Below are 27,298 nucleotides of genomic sequence, written 5' to 3'. Positions count from 1 at the left end.
CGACACTATAGAGCACTGCACACCAGAACAACGAGACACAAGAACAGCTTTTTCCCGAATGCCATCACTCTGCTAAACAAATAATTCCCTCAACACTGTCAAATTATTTACTATTACTATTATACTATTACTATTAATCTGCTCATCGTTCCTATCACACATCTCCTCCCACTTATGATGATACAAATGTAAATTTGTTGCTTGTACGGTTTATATTGTTTCCTAGTATGATTTGATTGCTTAATTGTGCCGTATGACTATCATTAAGTTTTGTACCTTATGATTCATGACGAATGTATCTTTTCTTTTTATGTACGCTGAAAGCATATGCACCAAAGACAAATTCCTTGTTTGTCCAATCACACTTGGCCAATAAAGAATTCTATTCTATTCTATCCTATCCCAACTTCTAAGGGAAACAAGGGCAAAATACATATTGGAAAGGAGAGAGATGTGATCCCATACGTCTTAAAGCATGTCACAGCGCCAACCTCCTACGGACCACCCTTACCTCACCCAAGATAAACCACACCAGCCTTACCTTACAGAGCACCAGTGCTTAAAAGCTAAGCCTAGCTCGTTATCGTGGCTTAACTCCAGAGAGATGTGAAGCATAAGGAGACTGCATGCCAAGGGTGACCCACATAGCAGGCGTGCCAGCTGTGTTGGACTGTGGGATCCCAGGCGTGGCTTGGGCCAGCGCCAAGCGGGGCAAAGGTGGATGGTGGACAGTGAAGGAGGGGCGGGAGGTTTTGTGCTGAAGAGAAGCTAGTTTAATAGACAAAGCGGAGTTAGCAGTGGAAGATGGCGGCAAGAAAGCCTCTGAGACTGGCAGAGATGACAAACTCTGTAGGAGGACAGGTTCGGAGTTAGAAGTGAGGAGGGGAGGAGGTGGTGGCAATGAAACATTAGGAGGAGGCGGAGTCCGAAGGGTGGCCCGTGGTGGGGCACGGGTGAGGTGCTGGGCGTCGTTAGACGGCGCTGGGTTGGGGGACACATGGAATGATGGTGAGCTGGAGGCAACCTGCAGAGGATTTAAGCTTAAGAGGGTACAGCTGGAAACGGCACCATTGCCAAAATGGAGAGAGGGAGTGGAGGATGAAAAGGAGGAGGTGGAGGGAGAGGGGGTGGAGGAGGAAGAGGAGGAGGCAGAAGGCACCACATGGTTAAAAATACCTGCAAACAGGAGAGAAAAAAACCCTCAGCAGATGGACTTTATACAGCTCACAGCAAGAGAAGCAAAACAAAAGCAGGCAGGCAAGCAATAATGCAGTAATGAAAACAGCAGCAGGCAATGGGCAGTGGCAGTAAAAACAACAACAACAACCACCTAGCAGAAGAGAGACACACTTACCTCTTCCTTCCTCACATTCTAGAAGCGCCAAGGGGGAACTCCGTGGCTGAACTCAATATCCCAACACAACCCCCAGTGGAGATCAACACACGGACCTTAAGTAGTCAGAATCGTTTGACAAGCTATCATTCATTCTATCTAGGCCCATCCTCAAGATACATGCAGGATTTGTCTCCTGAAATTCTTAAGGTGCCTTGGTTTAGAGAAAAGCCTAAAATATAACGCTGCAATGTGTTACGAGTCTCTCCTCGTCCTAGCTCAGACATTCTCACAGAATGGATTTAAAGAGGCTCCAGAAACTCAGCTTACATGACAGGGAGTCACAGGGATTCCTCACGAGATAAATCCAGGTGGAAAAAATTTTTTCCAAAAGAAAGAACGCTTGAAAGTATCAGCCATCAAGGTGAAGGGTATGGAACACCAGGAAGGGGGGTGGAATCTGGGGCTGAATTCTGGATGGAGGGGCTCCTTCCCAAGGGACTAACAAGACAAATCAGCCTTGAGTCCTTGGTATGCAGAAAAGGTCTAGACTCACCCTAAACCTTCATAGCCTTTATCTGACAGTTATGCAGAGTGTGCTTTAGTCTGGCAAGATTCCGGTCTATGGGCGGACAGCAATAAAGAAAGTGCTTTGAACAATTCATCATGTCGTTCTTGCTTCCTTGCACCTGACAGTGTGTTCCTTTCAGCCAATCAAGTTCAGCTTACCTCCAACTGTTCCACCTGTCATCCCGGGAGAGAAGTTCCCCATCGTGTGTGAGTTGGTCAGGCGGGTGGCAGCTGATGATACATGCACTAGGCTGGCGGCTGGCATCGAATTAAATAAGGACTGCAGTACCGAGGAGTTTGTTACCATGGGGCCAAGGGGGAACTGCGCGCCGGTGGCTAAGGAGTTCAAGAAAGGGTGGTGGGTCTGAGAAGAGGGGGCTGTGCTGGACGACTTGCCAGAGCTGGCTGCGGAGAGGCTTTTGCCATTGAGAAGGCCACCAGAGGGGACAGCAGCAGCGGCAGCGGCAGCAGCAGCAGCAATGAACAGGTTGTGGCCGTTCTTGAATTCCACGTCTCGTTCCCGTCCTTTGCCGAATTTGTTGTTTAGCACCGAAGCCTTGTCTGAAGAACCTCCCAGTCGGACGCTCAGTTCATTGGCCTCTTTGCCTTTCAGTCCCGACCAGCTTAAATCTTCCCCTTTCCCACCGCCAAGGCTCTCTAGCTGCCTCTTGCCCAAGAACGGATTTGTCTCGGGGACTCCAGCCTCTTTGCTCCTCTGTACAAGGAAACCCAGGGAGGAGCCCCCTAGAGCCGTCACCACGTCAGCAGATTTGTGAGAAAACGAAGCACCATCAGTAAAGCTATGTAAATTGACATCTGCCGACAGGCCACCGTTGTAAGCAAACCCGTTCATGGCGTTGGCACTTTGGCCCAGCCCATCGGAGGCAGCCATGTGCTTCCTCGCATGCGTGCCAGCCTTGTCGCCCGCCAGGTTGTCATCCGAAGACGGTCTGAAGGCGAAGAGGGTGTTCTGACTCAGGGACGCTGCAGACGCTTGCAAAGGACTGTCTGCCGTTTTGGAAAGGTTGATGTCAGAAATTGGAGAGAAGGTTGACTTCCATTTGCTGCTGTTCATGCTTTCAGCAGCTTGCTTTCTCCCAGCCGAGTTGCTGCCTGGTTTGCAAAGACAGAAAAACGTAGGCGTCAGTTGTGTTCCCCCTTTTTGGCAGAGAGGTAAAACGGAACGAGGAGCCTGTTTTTAAACAGGGTTGGCTTTTTTGATACCAAGGAGAAAATTAGCTAGACTGTCTATCAGAATTCCGCAGCTGGGAACTGCCATACATAAATCGTCCACTGTGCAAGAACTTGTAACGGAAGGAGAGTGACTTCTGCATTCATCACAATTAGAGAACAGCAGCCCATCTTGCTTGGGTCAAAATCCATTTAGTCCAGTACTTCTAAAAATAGTCACCCAGATTCATACCACAAGAGATATACTGTCTTAGAAAAGAGCACAAGTTATCTGATCTCAGCCATCCACTCAGTGATTAAAACTAGGAGGGCCAGGAGGCAACATCACATCTTTTGAAATAGTATTTCGGTCACTACCTAAACTTAGACGCTCACCTTTTTTAAAAACAGTGAATTCACACATTTTGGTTTCGGTAACAGCTATGAGACTGTGATGCTTCAGGTGATTCATGTTAATGCTGGTAAAAGATTTGCAGATCTTTTTAGTTTTGTTTTTTTTTAACAGAAATCCTACATCTATTTTCTGGAATTGGGTATGTCTAGTTTAATGAGAAGAAGGACTAAGGGAGACATGATAGCAGTCTTCCATTATCTCAGGGGTTGCCACAAAGAAGAGGGAGTCAAGCTATTCTCCAAAGCACCTGAGGGCAGGACAAGAAGCAATGGGTGGAAACTAATCAAGGAGAGAAGCAACTTAGAACTAAGGAGAAATTTCCTGACAGTTAGAACAATTAATCAGTGGAACAACTTGCCTCCAGAAGTTGTGAAAGCCCCAACACTGGAAGTCTTGAAGAAAATATTGGACAATCATTTATGTGAAATAGTATATGGTTTCCTGCCTGAGCAGGAGGATGGACTAGAAGACCTCCAAGATCCATTCCAACTATTCCATTCCATTCCATTCTTCCATATTCTATTCTATTCTATGCTATTCTATTCTATTCTAAAATCTACAGCAGAACTAAAACAAAGCAGAACAAAAAGCATTACCATCAGCGAACCAACCTCCCTACCAGACTCAAGCTGAGGGAAAAAGGGAAAACTGGGCCACATACAAGGCCAACAATTTGTGGCTCCTTTTTTTCTTAAACCTTTTCAGCGTCAGAAGGGCTTTATGAGAAGCAGATAACCACAAGCGGTTGAGTTTATTTCTGTTCTTGTCCTGATCAATTCCTTTTGTCTTACCACATGCCCACCTACTGGTCTACAAACTTACTAGTTTCCAGCGGCTTTTGTGGAGATTTGCTTTCCAGAGATATTGTCGCAATTTTTCTTTCAATTCTAGGAAAGGAAAAAGGGGATTATTTGATTAATATACAGATGTTTTAGAACAGTCTCTGTTACAGGTCATGGATCCTCCAGGAGGATAACGGCGCAAGACATACACCTAGAGCCGTGGTGGCACAGTGGTAAGAATGCAGTACTGCAGGCTAATTCTGCTGACTGCTGTGTGCCAGCAGTTCGCCAGTTTGATTTTCACCAGCTCAAGATCAACTCAGCCTTCCTTCCTTCTGGGGGTGGTAAAATAAGGACCCAGATTGTTGGGGGCAATTATGCTGACTCTGTAAACCACTTAGAGAGGGCTGTAAAGCACTGTGAAGTGGTATATAAGTCTAAGTGCTATTGCTATTACCTAAGAGAACCCAAAAACGGTTGAAAACCTAATATTAGACTGTTCTGAAATGGCCTGCTATGATTTGAACCCAATACAACATCCATAGAAAGAGTTCCAACTCACAGTTGGGAGTTTCCTCATCTAAGACAATTGGAGTTGGGCAGCCAATAAATATAAAGAAAGAAAGAAAGAAAAAACTCATTGCCACTGGAGCTTCAGAAAGCACTTGACTGCAATTATTGCCTCAAAACAGTATGTTACAAAATATTGCGTTGGGGTACCAATAATTACAGGGAGTCCTCAAATTACAATGGTAACTGGAACTGAAAATTGAATTGCTAAGTGATGTGATTGTAAAGTGTGATGAGATGTTACATCACATGGTGACAGCAATACCAGCCCCCACTACTGTCATTAAGCAAGGACATCATGTGATCATGACTTGAGACTGTCCCTTGGCTTCCAACAAGCAAACTACTTAAAAAAGGTAAAAGTTCCCCTCGCACATATGTGCTGGTCATTTCCGAATCTAGGGGGCAGTGCTCATCTCTGTTTCAAAGCCAAAGAGACAGCGCTGTCCGAAGACATCTCCGTGGTCATGTGGCTGGCACGACTAAACGCCAAAGATGCACGGAATGCTGTTTCCTTCCCACCAAAGGTGGTCCCTATTTTTCTACTTGCATTTTTACCTGCTTTCGAACTGCTAGGTTGGCAGAATCTGGGACAAGTAACGGGAGCTCACTCCGTTACACTAGGAATTCTAACTGCTGAACTGCTGACCTTTCTGATCGACAAGCTCAGCGTCTTAGCACTGAGCCACCGGGTCCCTTTATTACATGGTAAAGTAACTTAAAATGCATTTTCAAACTTAAGCACGGGTTTAATGTTGGGGAAGGAAACGCTGTGGGGTTTGAGACCATACATTGCTTTGAGGCAGCCCCTCATAAAAGGACTGCACCTGCTGCTACTCGCCTGGTGCTGTTATGGTCATCCTCCAGACTCTGTTCTTCATCAGAGGTTAGCGGAGAGTAATGGATGCCATTGGTCTGAATTAGAGGCTTCTCCTTTTTCAGCACAGGTGGCTGATCATTGTCTTGATATGGAACAGGAGAATTCTTCAGGGAGTTTTCGGGGGAAGAAATGGCTGTTATTTCTAAAGGCTGGTTAATGTTGCTGACCTGAGGAGGGAAGACAAAAAGAGAACATTAAGGATTTGAAAAAAGACAAGGAAGAAAGAGCTTAACTGTGTTTCTAGGGATTTTGCTTTTAAAGACAGCGTTGCTCAGCTTTGGGGAAGAGAAAGGAAATAACATTACTTTTCAGGTAGAAAGTTATTACAAGTAGTCCTCAACTTAGGATCATCCATTTGAAGTTATGACAGGACTGAAAAAAGTGAGTTACAAGTGTTCTTCACGCATACAACTGTCATAGCATTTCACAGTCCTGTAATTGTGGTCCAGGTGGTTGGCAACTGCAACAAAACTTAGATTTATATACCGCTTCATGGTGCTTTGCAGCCCTCTCTAAGCGGTTTACAGAGTCAGCCTCTTGCCCCCAACAATCCGAGTCCTCATTTTACCCACCTCGGAAGGATGGAAGGCTGAGTCAACTTTGAACCCATCAGGATGAAACTCCTGGCAATGAACAGTGAGTTGGTCTGCGATACTGCATTCTAACCACTGTGCCACCAGGGCTCCTGGCAACCAGCCTCTTCTTCATCTGAACAAAATTGTTCCATAGACCAGGAATGGGCAACTATGGCCCCTTATGACTTATGGACTACAATTTCTAGAATTCCTGAACCAGTATAGCTAGCTCAGGAATTCTGGGAGTTAAAGTTCACAGGTCTTGAGAGGCCATAGTTGCCCACTCCTGCCTTACACTGCAACTGTTTACAATTCTTTAGGGAAGGGTGGGAAATCTGTGCCATGCCAGCTGGGATGAATAACTTGCCCAAGATTTAGGTCAAAAATGGGGAACTTGTACCACAGAAGCCAAACCCAGCTGAGAAGGCCTTCCTATTTAGATTATAAAACCTCAAGAAAGATCCCAACCTGTCACATCTCTCCCTCTACAGGAGAAAGTGAGCGCTATTCCTTGCCTTTTCCTACATCTACAGAAAAACAATTTACCATATTTTTTGGAGTATAAGACACACCGTAGTATAAGACGTATCAAGATTTTGAAGAGGTAAATTAAAAAAAAAAGGTTTTTGCACTCTGCAGACCTCCGAAAACAGGCCCATTTTGGGGGGAATCAAAAAAAGGGCATGCAGAGCCTTTAGGAGGCTTATAGTGTGTTCCTGGGGGCTGGGGGGGGGTTGCCCTCCCCAGCCCCAAGGAGCACTGTATAAGCTTCCTAAAGGCTCTGCACGACCATTTTGGTGAAGGGGTAGAGTTTCAGGAGGCAAAAAATGCTGTATTCAGTGTATAAGATGCACCCAGATTTTCAGCCTCTTTTTTAAGGGAAAAAGGTGCGTCTTATCCTCTGAAAAATACGGTAATTTCATTCAGTTAGGATGGCAGAAATTAATGCCTGGGATTATTATATTATTATATATATTATAGTAATAGTAATAATAATACATTATAAACAGCTTATATCCCAGGGCAATAACTATATTGAATTCTATGGTATAGTGCAATATTAATGCAATATCTTGTTTTCAATTTCAATTATATATTGTGTTTGTGTTTTTAGTTATAAAAACATAAAAATACACACTGAAGATGGCATTTAACTTCATTGTACGATGTGCAATGACAATGAAGTAAGCTAAACTAAATTAGAAGCACTAAGGAAATTGTTCAAAACAAGGCCATAAGATCACCAAGACTTTCCCAACTTTTTATAGCTCCCTGATTAACAGATTCACAAAGGAACTATACAATTATCTTTGGTACATGTTATTTATCCAGCTATTCAAATACAGGTAGTCCTTGACTTACGACTTATGATTGAGCCCAAAGTTTCTGTTCTTAAGTGAGACATTTGTTGAGTTTTGCCCCCATTTTACAATCTTTCTTGCCACCGTTGTTAACTGAATCACTGCAGTTGATAAGTCGGTAACCCGGTTGTTAAGTGATTCTGACTTTCCCATTGACTTTGCTTGTCAAAAGGTTGCAAAAGGGGATCACATGACCCCAAGACACTGCAACCGTCATAAACATGAATCAGTTGCAAAGCACCTGAATTTTTATCGCATGATCATGGAAAGACCACAACAGTTGTAAGTGTGAAAAAAATGGTTGTAAGTCCCTTTTTCAGTGACATTTTAACTTTGAATGGTCACTAAATGAATTGTTGTAAGTTGAGGTCTACCTGCAATTTCCAAAAGATCACCGATCTATGAAAAATCCTATTGGCCATCATTCAGGAAACAATTTCCAATTATATTGGAATTTACCTTAAGCCGAGTAGGTTATTTGAAATTTGAAATTTAATAAATTTGTATGCCGCCCAATCCCGTAGGACTCTGGGCGGCTTACAGAGACAAGATAAAAACGATTAAAAAATTAAGAATAAAAATACAGTTATTAAAATTACACAACATCCATTCTGTCTAGGTGGGGCTGGACATTGATCAACAGCCCCAGGCCTGCCGGAACAGCCAGGTTTTGGTGGCTTTTCGGAAGGCCAGGAGAGTGGTAAGGGTGCGGATCTCTACGGGTAGATTGTTCTACAAGGCCGGCGCACCTACAGAGAAGGCCCTTCCCCGAGGGGCCACCAGCCGGCATTGTCCGGCCGACGGCACTCGGAGGAGGCCCAACCTGTGAGATCTTGTTGGTCGTTGGGAGGTATGTGGCAGGAGGCGGTGTCTCAGGTAGCCAGGTCCTAAACCATGTAGGGCTTTAAAAGTAATAACTAGCACCTTGAAGCGCATTCGGAGACCAATAGGGAGCCAGTGCAGCTCGCGGAGGATGGGTGTAACATGGGTGTATCTAGGTATACCTAGTATCGCTCATGCGGCTGCATTCTGGACCAACTGTAGTCTTCGAACACTCTTCAGGGGCAGCCCCATGTAATCCAGTCTTGAGGTGACGAGGGCATGAGTGACCATTTGAAGTGCCTCCCGGTCCAGGTAGGGTCACAGCCTGGTGCACCAGGCGAACCTGGGCAAAAGCCCCCCTGGTCACGGCTGACAGATGGTGTTCTTACGTCAGCTGCGGCTCCAGGAGAACACCCAGATTGCGGACCCTCTCTGAGGGGTGTATAATTTCACTAAGGCTAAGAGATGGAATGTCAGGACAATCCTTGGGAGGCAGCATCAATAGCCACTCGGTCTTGTCTGGATTGAGTGCAAGCTTGTTCGCTCCCATCCAGACCCTGACAGCCTCCAGGCACTGGCACATCACTTCCACTGCTTCGCTGAGTTGGCACGGAGCGGACAGATACAATTGAGTATCGTCCGCATATTGATGATATTTGATCCTGTGCTGGCATATGATCTCACCCAGCGGCTTCATGTAGATATTAAATAGGAGGGGGGACAGGACCGAACCCTGCGGCACCCCATATTTGAGGGGCCTAGGGGTCGATCTCTGTCCTCCAACCAACACCGACTGCGACCTGTCCGAGAGGTAGGAGGAGAACCACCATAAGATGGTGCCTCCCACTCCCACCTCCCGTAACCGTCGCAGAAGGATACCATGGTCGATGGTATCGAAGGCTGCTGAGAGGTCAAGAAGCACTAGGATAGAGGAATCTCCTCTATCCCTGGCCCGCCAGAGATCATCGGTCAGCGCGACCAAAGCAGTTTCGGTGCAGTAACCAGGCCTGAAACCCGACTGAAAGGGATCCAGATAATCTGCTTCATCCAAGGTCCGTCGGAGTTGAAAGGCCACCACCTTCTCAACAACCTTCCCTACAAAAGCGAGGTTGGAGACTGGACCATAGTTATTAAGAATGGCTGGATCCAGGGAAGGTTTCTTAAGGAGGGGTCTCACCACCGCATCCTTTAGAGGGTGCGGGAAGGATCCCTCCTGAAGAGAGGTGTTAACAATCCTCTGGAGCCAGCCACGTGTCACCTCCCTGCTGGTCGAGACCAGCCAGGAGGGACACGAGTCCAGTAAACAGGTGGAGGCACTCACCGCTCCCATGGCCTTGTCCACTTCCTCAGGAGCGACAAGTTGAAACTCGCTCCAAGAAATCCGATCAAGGCCCTCCCCCGGCATCTCGGCTGGTACTGTCCAAGTGGAGTCCAGGTCTGTCCGAATCCGAGCGACTTTGTCCGACAGAAACTGAACAATTTCCTCAGCTCTACCCTGTAAGGGCTCGCCCGCATGTGTTTATCAAGCATCATTTCCCATGATAAACACTCTTCTGGGGATGAAGCAGGTTTGAAGTCAGACAGTCCCAAGGGATTCAGCTTATGCAAGTTTGAAAATTGTTTTTAATTATGTTTTCATATAATTTTGTAATCATTGCTCAAATAAAACAATGGGCTGACTGATACTTGGATTTAGAATAGAATAGAATAACAGTTGGAAGGAACCTTAGAGGTCTTCTAGTCCAACCCCCTGCCTAGGCAGGAAAACCTACACCACTTCAGACAAATGGTTATCCAACACCTTCTTAAAAACTTCCAGTGTTGGAGCATTCACAACTTCTGGAGGCAAGCAGTTCCACTGGTTAATTGTTTTAACTGTGGGGAATTTTCTCCTTAGTTCTAAGTTGCTTCTCTCCTTGATTAGTTTCCATCCATTGCTTCTTGTTCTGCCTTCTGGTGCTTTGGAAAATAGCTTGATTCCCTCTTCTTTGTGGAAACCCCTGAGATATTGGAACACTGCTATCATGTCTCCCCTAGTCCTTCTTTTCATTAAACTAGATATACCCAGTTCCTGCAACTGTTCTTCATATGTTTTAGCCTCCAATCCCCTAATCATCTTTGTTGCTCTTCTCTGCACTCTTTCCAGTGTCTCTACACCTTTTTTACATTAAATAAACACCACAGGTTAATGTGAAGTGTGAAGTTGTGAGTGCTCCATCACTGGAGATTCCAATGAGAAGAAGAGACTCGGTGGTCCCGTAAAGAGGATTTCTGAGCCTTCCGTGACTGAAATGGAGCTCTGGAGGGGTCAGGCTGTAAAAAAAAAAAAAAAAACCTAGGATCTTCTATTAACAAAAAGAATCGGTGAATAAGCTAACATCCATCTTCAAAATTATTTTTTGCCCTTGGTCATCATCCCCGTTAAGGCCTCTCCCTTATTTCCGGTGGGCAAAATGATCTGGCCTTAAAACTGCAGAGCTCAAACCTAGATTCTCACCATGGAGTTGATGTTAAGGGGAGATCCAGAAGGCTGAGCAAAGAGCCCAGCCATTGGGGGCAATGATTTGCGTTTGGGTGACACCCCGGAGTTCACACTCGGCGTTCCTGTGGAGGACCGCTTCCTCCGGCCACGCTTCTTCCCATCTTGCATGTATGCTTGGCCACAATCCATCCGGATGCTTGCGGTGAGGGGGCTGTGCTTATTTGATGGAGAATGTTTGAGAGTTCCTGTGGCGGGGGAGATGGTGAAGATGATCCTTCGTTTGCTCTCGCTCTCGGGGTCAGAAAAGGCGGGGTCGGAGGTAGGATCTCCTCTGGCGTTTTCAGCAAACATTTTTTGAGTGTCTATGTACTGCAGTACCCCTCCCAAGCTCTGGGAGATGCCATTCAACCTAGGGCTCGCGGAATGCTGGTGTGCAGGCGAGTTTTGTCCAGAATTCCGTGAGGACGACGTAAGCAAGGAAGGATGCTGTGGAGTAGAGCTTCGAGACCCTGTGGAGTTGAACAAGCTTCCCGAACTGGATACTTCCTCCATAGCTACACTGTCAGAAGCTGGGTTCAATGGGCCGGGGCTATTTGAAACAATCCCGCCAACTGGTGCAGAGCCAGACATGTAAGAAAAACCTGGGTAATGAGGAATGAAGAAAATTAGATATAGCAACAGCACTTAGAATTATATACCACCTTACCGGGCTTTATAGCCCTCTCAAAACGGTTTTCCAAAGTCAGCATGTTGTCCATAACGATCTGGGTCCTCATTTTACCCCCCCCTCGGAAGAATGGAAGGCTGAGTCAACCTTAAGCCTGGAGAGATCTGAACTGGCAAATTGCAGTCAGCAGAAGTAGCCTGCAGTACTGTGCTCTAACCACTGCACCACCGCGGCTCACATCAGGGGAAGTAGGTTAATTGTTTTAGCCAATCTTAACATTTATGTTTATTTAATAAATATATATGCTGCCCATCTCTCCAATAAAGCAACTTTGGGCAGCTTACAAATCGTAGAAAAGATAAAATAGAAAAGCAGTTAAAATTTTAAAACTATGCAACTTAAAAAATTAAAGTATGCAAATTAAAAAAAATTAAAACTGTGCATATGAGTTATCTTATAAAGGAGTTGGGGGGCATAAAAAATAATGAATAAAATAAATGCATATATGTTGCTCTGTACATTAAGATCTTCAACAAAGGTCCTTTACAGATATTCCTGGCATTAGAGGGTCATTAGAGGCTAAATCCTGGAGAAATAGCTTTCTTCAAGCTACTTACAATGAATATGAGACATTCTCTCCAAAGTGGATCCCTTGATCCCTCCAGCCTTCTCAAACCCTCCTACTGGAAGCTGGAAAGCAGCAGTGGGGAAGGAAGGAGCTCACCTGAGGTAGCCAAGGTCAGTGGCTTGTTACCAGCAGCAGTGCTAATGCTGTTGTGAGAACTAGCACCAAATTGTTTTTCAAGTGTTGAAAAGGAATCGCGGTTCTGATGGACAGGGCTAGGTGTGCTTCTCTGGAAGAAGAAAGGGAGAAAAAGGAGACGGTTGGAAAAGGAAGCATAATAAAATTAACTTTGGTTAAAACAATAACTTTTTAAAATTACTGTATATACTCAAGTATAAGCCTAGTTTTTCAGCCCACTTTTTGAGCTGAAAAAAGCCACCTCGGCTTATATTCGAGTCAGTGAAAAATTTGCCCGAAATGGAGGAGAAAAAGGGGCGGGGCCATGCCGCTGGGTGACGCTCGTGAATGGCCCAGCGCCCCTGTGAATTTTCCCTCCCTCTGTGTCAGTTTGCCGCGCAGCGTGCACCGCACCATCCCCCCTCCTCACGTTCTAATGTAATGCAGGGCTATCTTACGATTCCCCTTCCTCCCCCTCCTGCCGCTTTGCAACGATGTCCCACCTCCTCCTTGTTATGGCAAGCAGCCACATAGCGATGTCCCACCTCCTCTGGTACAGTGATCCAATGATAGGAATCACTGTGCCGTGTGTCATAGGAGGCGGGACATCATCATCACAGCGGGACATCAGCATCATGAGGTGAGTGAAGTATTTCATTGAATACACCGGTATTGTGTGATAATAATTTGTTATGCAGAGCAAATTTTTACAATGGCTACTGTATATTTAATGGGCACAGGCAGGCTGTATATATTATTCAATGGGCAATGGCATTATTGGTATCTATTTTTATTTTTGAAATTTATCGGTAGCTGCTGCATTTCCCACCCTAGGCTTATACTCGAGTCAATAACTTTTCCAGTTTTTTTGTGGTAAAATTAGGTGCCTCGGCTTATATTCGGGTCGGCCTATACTCGAGTATATACGGTACTTCGCTTGTGTAAGGTTATAGGCTGCTGGTAAGTAGTAGTCAGAAAGAAAGTAAAACATAGTTTCATTCAGACATCTGTTTTTCCAGGAGGACCCGTTTCTCTCTGCAGATAATAGCAGCAGTTTTAAACCCTGTCAAACTATTCATCCATCCCAGTTGTCTACTCTGCTTAGCAGTCATTCTCTGCCCATCACCCATGACCTAACATTCTAGCCCCTGGATTATATATGGTCACATCTTTTTTCAAAGCCCTCAAGAGACCCTCTAACTATGAGGGCCACAAACTAATGGCATGGCTGCCCATCATACTGAGGCTGCGCACAAATAAATGCTAGAGCAGGGGCTTCAAAGTCGATTTCATTGAGGGCCGCCTCAAGGTTGTGTTTGATCTCAGGGGCGGGGGGGGGGGGCAGCATGGACATGGCCAGGTTGATATCCCTCGTGTTGGGGGTGCCTGTGGTGGCCTGAGTGCTCTGCCAGCAAAAATGGTCTCCCAAGCTCTGTTTTTGGCTGCCACGGCCTCCTGCAACCGTTTGCAGTGAAAACGGAGCTCCGTTTTCATTGGCAGAGGGTTGCGGGAGGCTGTGGCAGCTGAAAATGGAGCTTGGGAGACCGCTTTCACTGGCAGAATCACCACAGGCCAGTCCTTCACTGTTTTCAGGGTGGCCCCGTGGGACAGATCTAAGTACCCCGCAAGCTGGATCTGGCCCATGGGCCTTGAGTTTGACACCCCTGCGCTAGAGTGTCAGCCCTTAATAGCAATTACATAATTTAAGAAGCAAAAGAACGCATCCAAACTTTGGAAAAAACATGGAAATATCAGGGTGTGCTCACTATAAAGCATTGTTCCATGCACTTCTGCCCTCATTCTTTAAAAAATTTTAAGTGCAATCCAGAGCCGTTAAAGGATTGCCTATCCTCATCCTAGTCATTGAAGTCAGGACTGAACCTGGGATGTCCTGTATGCAAAATTTGTGCTTAGTCATTCAGCTACAGCTGTTTTATCTAGGAAAGACAATAGTCTACACAATCCATATCACCCATAAGGTTATATTCTGATTCACGCATCAAGTATTTAAACTAGCCTTTATTCAGTTAGGTTCCCCTCGCATATATGTGCTAGTCGTTCCCAACTCTAGTGGTGGTGGTGCTCATCTCCGTTTCAAAGCCGAAGAGACAGCGCTGTCCAAAGACGTCTCCGTGGTCATGTGATTGGCATGACTAAACACTGAATGCTGTTACCTTCCTGTCAAAGGTGGTTCCTATTTTTCTACTTGCATTTTTACATGCTTGCTAACTGCTAGGTTGGCAGAAGTTGGGACAAGTAATGGGAGCTCACCCCATTATGCAGCACTAGGGATTTGAACCACCGAACTGTTGACCTTTCTCATCGACAAGCTCAGCGTCTTAGCCACTGGGCCATCTCATCCCTGATGTAAATAGTTACTTTATTCAAATAGTTACAGCTTGACAACTTCAACAACAAAATCAGAAGCTAGAACAAAACTGCTCAAAGTAGCTTAAGCGCTGGACACAGATTTAACCACTTCCTCTTATAGCACATGTATAGAAAGCAAATAAATATATTGGATAAATGAAAAATATGAGAATGATTTTTAAAAAAAGAAAAAAGGTGTAATTTCTTAGGAATCAGTTATCACATATCAACTTAAAAAGATTTTTGAAGTGGTTTAGTAAGTTCTGTTAAGCAGCAACAAGAAATAGAACCATATGGTCTAGTGCAGGGGTCGGCAACCCGCGGCTCTGGAGCTGCATGTGGCTCTTTCATCCCTCTGCTGCGGCTCTCTGTCGCCAGTTGGCTCCACAATGGATAGGGCTTTCGGTTAGGACAGGTAGAGGAAAAAGGATGCTGCAGTAGGAGGAGACTCTATGGTGGGGGAACTGGACTTCCGACCGGCTCCAGAATTGAATGGGGGGCTTCCAGTTACGACCTTTGTGGCTCTTTGAGTGTTTAAGGTTGCCGACCCCTGGTCTAGTGATTAAGGCACCGATCTAGAAACTGGGAGACTGTGAGTTGTAGTTCTGCCTTAGGGATGAGAGAGGCTGGGTGACTTTGGGCCAGTCGTTCTCTCTGAGCCCCAACCCACCACACGAAATTGTTGCGGGGAAAATAGGAGGGGAAAGCAATATTAGGTATATTTGCTGCCTTGGGTTATTTGTACAAATAATAAAAGTGGGATAAAGATAAATAGATAAATAAAGTACCCGAGGGAAGCATGCTCCCTTACCTTGCACCGCACTTAAATAATGCTATTAAATTCATTGTAATATGCACAACTGTCTTTACGGCAAGGACTATGGGGGAAAACAAAGTACCCCTACTCACCACCTTCTCAACACGGCTAGGAAGGACTACGCTGGCCAAAGGAATACTAACAGGGAGTTTATTGGGCTGCACTGTGCTGAGGGGGATACTGATGGGAAGGCTGGTGATGGTCTCCCCATTATTCGCAGACGTCCTCTCGCGCAAAGCCTGCAAACACACAAAGCAGACAAAGCCAAAAATGCAGCTTGCATCATCAGCCAGAGCTTCTGGGCCGTGGCTGTCGGCCAGAGTACTTGGTGCAAGGAGGCGTCCTGAAGAATTGCAAGCATTTCCCCCACCCGTCAAACAAATAAACAAAAAACTTTCTTACAGATGCAGACAAGGTCAATTGCCTCAGCCAGCCAACATAGACACACACAGACACATACCACACAAACAGTTCATGTTTTATTTAATGATCTAATAGGGAAACATAACCGCAATGGTGTCGCTCGCCCAACTAAAAACACTTACCGCGCCAAGTATTTATACTTAGCAGCTGTGTTTGGGATTGCTATGGTGCATGAGGAAATATTTCCATAACCTTGTGTCACTATGGCAAAGTATATATAGTAAATTTACAACTAAGTCATACTGCACAATAGATGGTTCGTCTTTTCTCTAAACTTATGCCCTTCAGTTGGGATCACAACCCATTGGTTTATGCCAACTGGGAATTGCAGTTCTAACGACTCTCCAGGCTGTGAAAGTCTGAGCAAGCTATTATTGATTGCCAATTGAATAATAATAATAACAACGCATATACAGCGCAGAATACTATTTTAGCTTTGATCAGGACACAAAGAGCAAGAATGTAAGTCTGAGGAATACTCTCTACTTTCCCTGGTTACATTAGCCATAAGGTTTGTATATGTGTACATACAGGATATAAATACAGGTAGCCCTCGGCTTATGACCACAACTGAGGCCAAACGTTCTACTGTTATGTGAGAGATTTATTAAGTGAGTTTTTCCCCATTTTACGAACTTTATTGCCTCGGTTGTTAAGTGAATCACTGCAGCTGATAAGTTAGTAAACTGGTTGTGAAGTGAATCTGACTTCCCCATGGCCTTTGCTTGTCAGAAGGTCACGAAAAGTCACTAAACTAACTGTTGCAGGTTGAGGACTGCATGTCTCTTTGAAAAGGATTTGCTCCTTCTGCAGACACAAGCACAGCACCCCTTTTCTGCTTTTTAAAGTAGTCCAACTAGTTTTTGGTTTTTTTGTGCAAGCCTGAAAAAAACGTGGCACGACAAAACCGCAGTCCATTAAAGCGCGCCCGATTAAAGCGCGTACCTGACGTCATCAGCAGCGCGACAAATACGACCGCGGAGAAAAAAGGGCGCTTTAAAAAGCGCTTTTAAAACAAGCCGATTCACGTAAAGGTAAGGGTTAGGGTTAGGTTAAGGGTTAGGTTTAGGGTTACGTTAAGCGTTAGGGTTAGGTTAGGGTTAGGTTAGCATTAGGTTAAGGGTTAGGTTTAGGGTTAGGTTTAGGGTTAGGTTAAGGGTTAGGTTTAGGGTTAGGTTTGGGGGGGTTAGGTTTAGATTTACGCGTTAATTTTAACTTTACCGCTCACAGCGTGCTGTTTTCATCGCGCTGTGATGATATCACGTACGCGCTTTCGTCGAGCGTGCTTTCGTCTACCGCGGTTTTGTGGTGGAACCGAAAAAAAGGCCAACTCTTCTATCTGGACTTTTAGGAATATTGTGGTGCAGTTTGCAATTTTAAAAAATGGGTAAGTTATTTTGTAAGTAACTTACAAAAAAGGATTCTTGAGAATCCTGTAATCTTTACACTATTACAAAAAATAATTTGCAAAACTCTAATAGGATATAGCATGCATTTTAAAAATGCAAACAGAAGATTTGCCAAGCAATGAGAAAGCATGAGAGGACAAAATTATAGTCCAAAACAAAGAAGCGATTAAAGTTAGAAAACAGCAATTCTTTTAGGTCTATGTATGATTGCCTACATAATCAGACCCTACAATGGAATGGCAAACTTAGTTTTAAGGGAATTCAGATTTCCATTATGTGAATTATGGTCAAGAAAATATTAATTTCATGTTGTAATCACACAGTCACTTGATAGCAAGATAGGTGGCATATAAATTCAACAAACAAATAAATTATTCTAGAATGGTGAACTTATAGCCCAAACACTATCACATGTTATAGCAAGCAAGTGAAGAATGCTGGGAGTTATAATTCATCAACTAATGGAGGAATTGGTTCCTAAATAAAAGGAAACCATGGAAGGGAAGGGATGGGAACTACACACTGCCCATCACACAGCTGTGCTTTGGAGTTCATGAATTTATCTGCACCTGTTTCTACAACAGTGCATCTGATTTAAATAGTTACGCCATCATGTTTACTTTAATTTGCAAACAAATTATGCCTCATTTTTTAATCAAGCCTGATTACAATTTGGTGCTCGGTTATGAAGCCCATTTAAATTTGAAGGAGATGCAAAACAAGACATATTCTCTTCCTCTTCCACACCTCAAGAATAGGCATTGTGTAGGTTCGTAAAACATGATTAAGCAGCAGACAAATGTATTTCACACTAGGAATTTTAAATATTGGGACTTTAACCTGAGGTTTTTTTTAAGTCCAGCAGTACAACAATGTTTTTTTTCTCCATCTCATTTTGGCTGGAAAAAATACCGATCAGACTTGCACACAACTCTATCAGTAATCCTGGTTTAACAAAGTATCATAAACTTAATAAACTAATAGTGTGCTTGCTGCGCACAGTTCATTTGGTCCCACATTGTATCTAAACCTGAAATTAATAAAATTAAATCATAATTACAAAATTTTAGTTGAGATTAATGTTATCATAATCTCAGGTCAAGACGTGACTCAAGGTTTCTCCGTTTTGATTGCTACGCCTTCCAATACTGGTTTATTTACTACAACAGCAAATTGTTATAGTACTTGCATCAATGCACTGTTCATAATCTGATTTATTTCTAATTGAGTGTTATGGATAAGTACAGAAGTAACTGTATTTGTGTTGGTTCAAAATGCTACAGGTAATCTCAACTTACAACTGTAATGGAACCTGCTCATTGGTTGTAAGTCACGATGGTGGTGACTGATCCTTATGACAGTCATTAAGCAAATGCAGTGGTCGTAAAGCAAATCCATTATTCTTTATGGAACGTTTTTGTGAAAAACACAGTTACGGGTCTGTGGGATATTGCAAAAGCCATAAATACAAGCCGAAGGTCTGACGTGCATTCATGTGACTGTGGCAAAGGGGCTGTCAGAACTATGGAACGGGGTCGTAGAATGGGCTTTTTGGAAGTCCATTCTAACTTTAAATAAATGGTCCTAAGCAATTGGTCATAAATCGAAGACTACCTGTATTTGGTTTTTCTACTCAGCGATTTTTTTCTGCACCCCCTAAGTGATATTAATTTTCAACCCTTAGCATACTCTCCATTTACACCAAGAGTTCCCACACAGTCGCTGCTGCTCGGTACAAGAACTGGCCCGAGATTGTTCTGAGGCATCGTCCAAAAATTCCTTACCTTCTCATTCCCAGCTGGGAAGGCTGCTGGGGAAGAGGGCCGAGCTTCCAGAGGGCTCATCTTCATGCCGTTTGATACTGAAGGGCTTGGAAACGTAAGGCCATTTTCTTTTAAATGTTCAGCCCTGAAACATTAAAAAAAGCACAGGTTTTTGAACGTTTCTGCTTCGTTAAAAAGAAAGATTTTTGCATCCTATAGCGAGAAACAAATGCAGAGGAAGCCCCTCTTCCATGTGTCAGAAAGAAAGATTTCTGTTAGGATATTCATGACTGGGAGAGACATGGTAACAAGGTCAGCCAATGAATAGGCATGGCAGCTAAGTCAGCCAATGGGAGCTTAAACAGGTCTGAGTCTGTGCTGAGAATTGAAACTGAAACAAGACTGATCCTGTCTGCTCTGAATTCTGAAATAAAACTGACTCTTTCTCTCCTGCTTGTGTTCTGCTTGTAACTTCTACCACGTTGAATCAATCTACTATTGGTATTGTACATTTATTCATCTGTTATTATGTATATGAAGAAGTTAATGAATCCAGCTGAATCAGTTATGTGTGTATGCTTTCTGGATTTGATTTTTTTTGCAACAAACTCTGACAGTTTCTGATAGCTTGGTTCTCTTCAAAAAGGCTGGCCTTTTACATCTTAACAGCTTAGTGGATTTCTAAGGGAAGAAGTGGTTTGTTAGACAATATTTGATGCATTAGACAGAATTATTATGCCCTTTGAAAACTGAAAAGACATTGCAGGCTCCATCCCAGACCAACTGTTATCTACGCACAAAATGGCTGCTAAGAAAGAGATTGGGGGGGGGGGATGTAGTTTCGAAGACCGCTATCTCTTTTCTCTTTCTCTTCCATCCACAGAATGCTTTCTGATTCTTCTGTTGACTGAAAGATACAGCTTTCCTCTAAACAAAGAAGCATTCTTGATAAAAAAAAATGAGCCTGGAGGATAAGTGCTCTGATTTTCAGCATGCCAACTTCCCAGATACTTTCAGAGTTTAGCCATTCAGGATTCAACTAAAGGTAGCACCCACAAACAGAGTATACATTCTCCATGGCTATCCAGAGTGCCACTGTTAACCCAAAGGCAACTTCCAGTCCTAGAGAATATATATATGGTTCATGGTTGTAGTATTGAGAGAGCCAGTTTGGTGAAATGGTTAAAATGCTGGCTTAGAAACCAGGAGACTGTGAGTTCTGGTTTCGCCTTAAGCCAGGAAAGCCAGCTGGGTGACCATGGACCGGTCACTGTCTCTCTTTCTCTCAGCCCAACTCAACTCATGGGGTTGTTATTGTGGGGAAAATAGGAGGGGGAAGTAGTATGTTCACTGCCTTGAGTTACTTATAAACTAATAAAGGCAGAATCTTGCTTTTTCTGGGCTTAGTTATTTATTTTTATCCTGCTTTGGTTGTTTTTCTGCAGATGTGTCAGTACCACGAACATGATCACTGCATGGGAAAGCAAAGTTTACTGGTTCTTTATATAGAGCAATGCACCTATCTCTATCCATGAAAGACAGGTAGAAAATTGGCAGAATCCATCCATTGACATCAAATGGCGATATGAAAATTCCACAATCTCTTAACACAGAGACAAATTTCTCTGTCAGTTTCAACTGAGGAACTGCTGGCATTTTATATCAAGATAAATTCAAAAATGCTAGGGAATTCTTTGAAACTTGGCATTCCGACAAATCGGCCATTAACAAACATATAAATGATATATACACACCACTGAAAAAACATAACCAAAGCTTAAGGAACGAACCAAATCCCCCACCTCCTTCCTAGCAACTGACAACCTAATAAGTGGGAAACAACACCAGATTGTTGTGCCCTGCCAATGGAACTGGCAGCATATTCAGACAGTGAGGAGGTTGGGGAGGAACATGTGCCAGTCCTGGAGTCTGGGGAAGGCTCTGACGAGGGCTCTGCAACAGAGGCAGAGATGGGGCCAGGGCCGTCTGACAGTTATCCAGACATCAGTTGGGCAGAACAGCTGGAGCCTGTTCCCAGTGTGCTCATGCGCAGAGCTGACAGGAGAAGGGGACAGCTAAGGAACAAGGGCTGACTGAGGAGTAAAGGCACAGGTGGTCAGTGAATGGCCTCTCCCATAGGGAATAAAGAGGAGCGAAAGGGGAGGGGAGTTTGCAGGAGACAATTATTTCAATTCATTAGGCTGAAGATCTGCTCCTGGCTTCTTGCCGAGCAATTGTCTGCTGCAGTGTGGCGTTTGGAAGATATTGGCTTGGCAGCTCTCCTGCCCGGTAAAGGTCTGTAGTTGTGAAATCTCTTGATTGTTGGCCTGGACTTTGCTGGAGAGGAATTCACTTTAAACTAAATAACAGGGGTTTTATCGGGAGGAGGAGTCAGCTTTGTGCTTTTGGGAAAGCCTAGGCCAGAACACAGATAAACAATCAGGGAAGAAATAATATATTAGTCCAGGAACTTTCAAAGAAGAAACCTTATTCTAACCAAGACTGGCAGAGCTATCTACTATATATTAACAACTAGCATGCTTCACTTTTCCTTGCATAGATCTTACCTATCCTGGTGACAAAATGTCTTCAGGAAAACAATCAAACCTCAGAGAGCATCAAGAACCCAACAGATATTTTCCAAGTCTCCTCGAAAGTGACTGAACCAGGGAAGATTGTTGGAACAAACTGAATTGAAACATTGAAGATACAAATCTGTATACCCTCAAAGCTTCAGTTGGTTCCTAGTTGGCAATACCAGAATTAGAGAGAGCAGTATGTTCCCTTTTTCATGGATCTTCTAGGCAAATTGTCATTCCAACCAGGATGTACAGGAAATCCTTGACTTACAATAGTTCATTTAGTAATCGTTCGAAGTCACAACAGAACTGAAAAAGCGACTAATGACTGTTTTTCACACTTACAACCACTGCTGCATCCCCATGGTCACATGATTAAAATTCAGCCGCTTGGAAACGGGCTCATATTTATGACCGTTGCAGTGTCCTGGGGTCATGTGATCCCCTTTTGCAACCTTCTGACAAGCAGATAGTGGGGAAAGCCACTTAGCAATCATGTTACCAACTTAACAACTGCCGTGATTCACTTAACTACTGTGACAAGAAAGGTCATAAAGTGGGGCAAAATTCGCCTAATGACTGTTTCGCTTGGCAACAGAAATTCTGGCCTCAATTGTGGTTGTAAGTCAAGGACTACCTCCAGTGATAATTCCCCCAAGGTTACCACCAAAGTGGGGGTGGGGGGCGGGGGACGACGACGACGACACATGACCTAACCACTCTGATCCTCACCTCTGATGGTTCTCACTGGGTGCTGTTTTCCCGCTGCCTATGTGGTCTTGGTTCAAGTGCCTCCGGAGGGCGATCTTAGCTGGAGAAAACCTGGTATAATCTGGCAGGGATAAGTTTGAGCCTTTGTCCAGCTTCTGTCTGCAGCTATGGATCGGGGTGCACGGAATGATGTCTTGGTCCACGTGGGCAGGTGGATATTGAGGAGTCGTCTGCTTAGAAGCTGGTCGGCTGAGTGCATTATGAATTTCATAAGGTGTGGCATGGCCATTTATGGACAGTTCGGGACTCATGCCATTGACCTGGGGCACGGGGAACTTGGGGCACTCTAGCTCCAAGTGAAGCGTGTTGTGGTCAGGCTCTGCCTCCCGGTTCAGGTGGTTTTTGTGGCGTGGCTGGGCTGGCAGCGATTCGTCAGAGGGCATGTAGGATTTCAGCTGCAGGAGTTCCTGCTGCCTTTGGCTTTTCTCAAGCTCCACAATGCTGATCTTTAAAATGATAGGAGAAAGAAGAACATTGTCAGAGTGCGCACAACGTGACTACTATTTTGAGACAACCCAGGAGCAAAATACAGTACACAGAGGTTGTTTCTTTCAAACAGTGGTTAATATACAAGATACATACATACATACATACATACATACATACATACATACATACATACATACATACATACCCATATTTTTTGGACTATAAGAAGTACCAGTGTATAAGACGCACCAAGATTTCGAAGAAGTAAGTAAGAAAAAAAGTTTTTGTCCTCCCCGGCCCTCAGAAGCACTCTGCAGGCTTCAGCAGGGCTGGTGGGAAGACAAAAACACCCCCGTTTTTGTGAAAAACGGGCCATTTTGTGCATAAACAAGGGCATTTTCACCTTTCCCCCAGTCCTGCTGAAGCCTGCAGAGTGCTTCTGGGGGCTGGGGGAAGGCAAAAACACCTCTGTTTTTGCAAAAAACGGCCCATTTTTCGGAAAAATGGGATGCAGAGGCAGGGCTTTGGGAGGCCAAAAATGACTGTATTCAGTGTATAAGATGCACCAACATTTCCATGTTCTTTTAGGCGGGGGGGAAAGGTGCGTCTTATACTTCAAAAAATACAGTACATACATGTGTTAGCAATCAATCAATCTTCAACTCTACACAAGAACTACAATGGAGATAGAATATGAGGAGAGAGATACAGAAGGAGAGAGAGAGAGAGAAAGACGCCCTCACATAGCCTCCCTTATATATATAGCTTCTTAAAGTGGCAGTAACCCTGCTGACTCATCCTCATGTCATCATCTCAGTTTACAGCCTTAAAGCAGCTGGTCAGTTATTAAATCATCATTACCCTGACAAACATCATTAAAGGTTATTATCGTTATGTGTCTATGGAAATTCTCAACCATCCAGGTCATGGTTGCCCCAAAGGGGCTTTTCCAAAAGGACTTGGGAATAGGACTTTCTTCTTGTTGTTTTTTTTCTTGAAAGCATTTCGCTTCTCATCCAAGAAGCTTCTTCAGTTCTGACTGAATGGTGAGGAATAGAAAGACTAGCCTTCAGAGTACTAACGAGCAGAGATGACTGCAAAGAATATAAATCCTTCTATTCCCCATCATTCAGTCAGAACCAAAGAAACCTCTTGGATAAGAAAAAGAAATGTTTTTAAGAAAAAACCCAATAAAGTTCAGTTGGCTTTTTAAAAGCACCTTTGAGATTATTATATTTTAGGAATAACTGTCCCTTCACATTTTTCAAGGCTGAAGTTCCTTTGACTCTTTTAAGAACCCAACAAACCCTGCCCCACTTTCTTCCATTTAGGAAAGTAAACCATACTGTGGAAGCAAGCTTGTGCCCTTGTGACCTCTCGGCTGGAATACTGCAATGTGCTCTACATGGGGCTGCCCTTGAAGAGTATTCGGCGACTTCAGCTGGTCCAGAATGCAGCCACGCGAGCGATCGTGGGTGCACCTCGTTTCACCCACGTAACACCTATCCTCTGCGAGCTGCACTGGCTGCCTGTTGCTCTCCGGGTGCGCTTCAAGGTGCTACTTGTCACCTACAAAGCCCTGCATGGTATTGGATCTGGGTACTAGAGAGACCGCCTACTGCCAATTACCTCCACTAGGCCAATAAGATCCCATAGATTAGGCCTCCTCCGAATTCCATCTGCCGGCCAATGTCGGCTGGCAACTACCCGGAGGAGAGCCTTCTCGGTGGCTGCTCCGACCCTCTGGAACAAACTCCCCGTGGAGATTCGTACCCTCACCACCCTCCAGACCTTCCGCGTAGCCCTTAAGTCCTGGCTGTCCCGACAGGCCTGGGGCTAAAGATTTCAACCCCACTCGAATAGTATGACTGTTGTGCTCTTTTAATGATGTATTGTTTTCGTGTTTGTAACTTGTTTGTCCTCCCTTCCCCTGAATTGTGAGCCGCCCTGAGTCCCCTCAGGGAAAAGGGCGGCATACAAATAAAGTATCTAAATCTAAATCTAAATCTTTTGCTCAATAGCCTGCCCTATTTTGCCTGAACTGCCCATTCATTGTAACCCCCTCTGAAGAGAAGGAATTAGTCATGTGAAGTACCTGGTCACCCACCAGACCGCCAAGGAACACTGCTGAATCCATTGCCCAGGTTTTTCTTTTTTTAAAAAGGCAACATTAGAACTCAATTCTAACAAAAGGTATTACATCCTAGCCATACGCTACCTGCAATTCCAAGCAGTGCTTTTGCTTCTCAGAAATCTGATTTTTTAATGCTTGCTTTTCTTTGAGAAGGTTTTCCAGTGAAAGTGTTGACCAATCCAACTTTAGTTCTTCACATCTAGCTTTCAGCTGGAAGGAGGCAGAAAAAGAACAGGGAGATATATTATTTGGAAAATGTTATATCATACTGTCAAAACTAACCCTTCATCTATGTATATAAAAACAGTTCTCTCTGTGTGTGTACCAGCATAACTCTGGAACGCCTCAAGCAATTTCAACCAAACTTGGTACACAGATGACTTACTGTCTGGAAGAAAATACTGGGGGGAGGGGGGGAGGAAGACACTCATAACACCCTTGGGTGTGTGTGTGTCCTGTTAAGATGCAGTCTGTTGTGCCATAGTGGTTTCTACTGTACAGCACTGTGGAGTTGTCATGATAACGTCTTCACAGTACTCCACAAGGGGGCTCCCTCTGGTAAGGGGGAAAATCCAACATTAGAAATTACGTTTGGTACAGACATTTTCCCCTATAAATAAATACCTGGGCAACGCTGGGTTATCAGCTAGTGCCATATAAATCTAAGTTATATTTATGCTCTTGATATAAAATGTGATGTATCCCACATTAGATGATCAGTTCCAGTCTAGATGTCTGTGGAGAGTCTCAAATTCATAGCAGGGATCACCAGAATTAGGGACAAGTATGTTCCCTTTTTCATGGATCTAGGCAAACTGTCAGTTCAACCAGGATGTACAGGAGGTCCTTGACTTACAATACATTGTAATGTGCATTGTAAAGCTAGTCCTTGACTTATGACCGCAATTGAGCCCAACATTTCTGTTGCTAAGTGAGACAATGAATGTTGCTCTATTTTACAATCTTTCTTGCCACAGTTGTTAAGTGAATCACTGCAGTTGCTAAATTAGTAAGATGGTTGTTAATTGAATACGGCTTCTCCACTGACTTTAAATGTCTATGGAGATTCTCAGTCATCCAGGTCATGGTTGTCCCAAAGGTGATTTTTTCAAGAGGCAACTGGACTTTCTGGTTTTTCTTTGAAGTCATTTCACTTCTCATCCAAGAAACTTCTTCAGCTCTGACTGGAATCTGAATTCTTCCATTCCCTACCATCCAGTCAGAACTGAAGAAGCTTCTTGGATGAGAAATGAAACATCTTCAAAGACAAACCAGAAAGTCCAGTTGTCTCTTGAAAAAAGCATGTCTAGCTTCTTCTGTCTGGTGGAGTCTGCTGGATAAGACTCCAGTGTCACAAAAATTCTAAGAACTTCACATTGACTACAGCTCATCCAGCTAAAAGTAGTCCAGCTACAGATTTTCGCTCACACCTACGTACAAAGTTTCACATTAGTCTGTTACATCTAAGCCACCACAGTCTGTCTTCAACTGGGTGCAAGTCTCCATGTTCCTGGGATCTCCTAAATGCTACGCCTAGTTTTTAATCACGAATCCCCCGGTCATTTCACAATCTCACAGTTTTTGGAATAGAGGCCCAGGGAGGATGACAATCTTAAATTAACATTAAAGGCAGAAGTGGAATTTGTGATTGATATCAAAACAAGATAAAACTGTGGCCTGATGCATCTAGGAATACAAACCAGCTGTAAACTCTGATTCCTGAGTTCACCATTATCTTTCTCCAGCTGTTTGGTCTGCTCTTTCAGCTGCTGGTTGTGAGCAGAAATTTCTTTCTGGGCCTGGATAAGGTCATTGTACGTCAGTGCCTTAACACCCAGCTACAAGGGAAAAGGAAGAGGATAGAACAGTTAGGACCACTATTTTCCCAACAACAAAAAGGCAATGAGTTTGTTGAATGCTAGAAACCCTGTCAGCTTTGTCATCTTTTTCTCAAGTTTTTTTTTTAAACTCGTAATAGGAACAGTTTATCATACTATTTGACATGCAGTACAATTGAACCAATATTAAGGATCGAAAGAACTGCAAGCATTCTATCATTGCTTTATTCTCCAAATAACTGGCCTCTTTTAGTTAAGCCATTACTGTAAATCGGGGGTGTCAAACTCAAGGCCAATGACAATAAAGTAAAGTAAACTAAACTACTGTAACTATAAATCCCTAGGTCTAGGAACATCTGCCAGGTATGGTAACTCACACCCACAGAGTGCTTAAAT

The 27,298-nt window shown here is 44.0% G+C and overlaps 1 protein-coding gene across 6 annotated transcripts in view; it reads right to left on the bottom strand.

Moving 5' to 3' along the window:
* The window catches only part of DOT1L (DOT1 like histone lysine methyltransferase), a 105,845-nt gene that overhangs the window by 19,272 nt on the left and 59,275 nt on the right, over positions 1-27,298 (bottom strand). For 3 of the 6 annotated variants that reach the window (XM_087703006.1, XM_087703020.1, XM_087703028.1), the window contains 11 exons: positions 26,765-26,902; positions 25,149-25,274; positions 22,463-22,947; positions 19,173-19,296; positions 15,649-15,795; positions 12,352-12,481; positions 10,976-11,601; positions 5,682-5,887; positions 4,311-4,375; positions 2,063-3,016; positions 542-1,176 (listed from right to left, as the gene is read on the bottom strand). In XM_087703006.1, coding sequence (XP_087559132.1) covers positions 581-1,176; positions 2,063-3,016; positions 4,311-4,375; positions 5,682-5,887; positions 10,976-11,601; positions 12,352-12,481; positions 15,649-15,795; positions 19,173-19,296; positions 22,463-22,947; positions 25,149-25,274; positions 26,765-26,902 — 3,597 coding nt within the window. In that variant the 3' untranslated portion in view covers positions 542-580. The remainder of the gene's footprint in view (positions 1-541; positions 1,177-2,062; positions 3,017-4,310; positions 4,376-5,681; positions 5,888-10,975; positions 11,602-12,351; positions 12,482-15,648; positions 15,796-19,172; positions 19,297-22,462; positions 22,948-25,148; positions 25,275-26,764; positions 26,903-27,298) is intronic. The other 3 variants (XR_015695222.1, XM_087703036.1, XM_087703014.1) reach the window with 2 other exon arrangements.

The sequence above is a fragment of the Thamnophis sirtalis genome, unplaced genomic scaffold (assembly GCF_051295495.1).
Source record: "Thamnophis sirtalis isolate CommonGarterSnake01/CBP01778 unplaced genomic scaffold, rThaSir2_p1.2 scaffold_1, whole genome shotgun sequence".
Lineage (NCBI taxonomy): Eukaryota > Metazoa > Chordata > Lepidosauria > Squamata > Natricidae > Thamnophis > Thamnophis sirtalis.
This window is presented reverse-complemented; position numbering and strand designations above follow the sequence as displayed.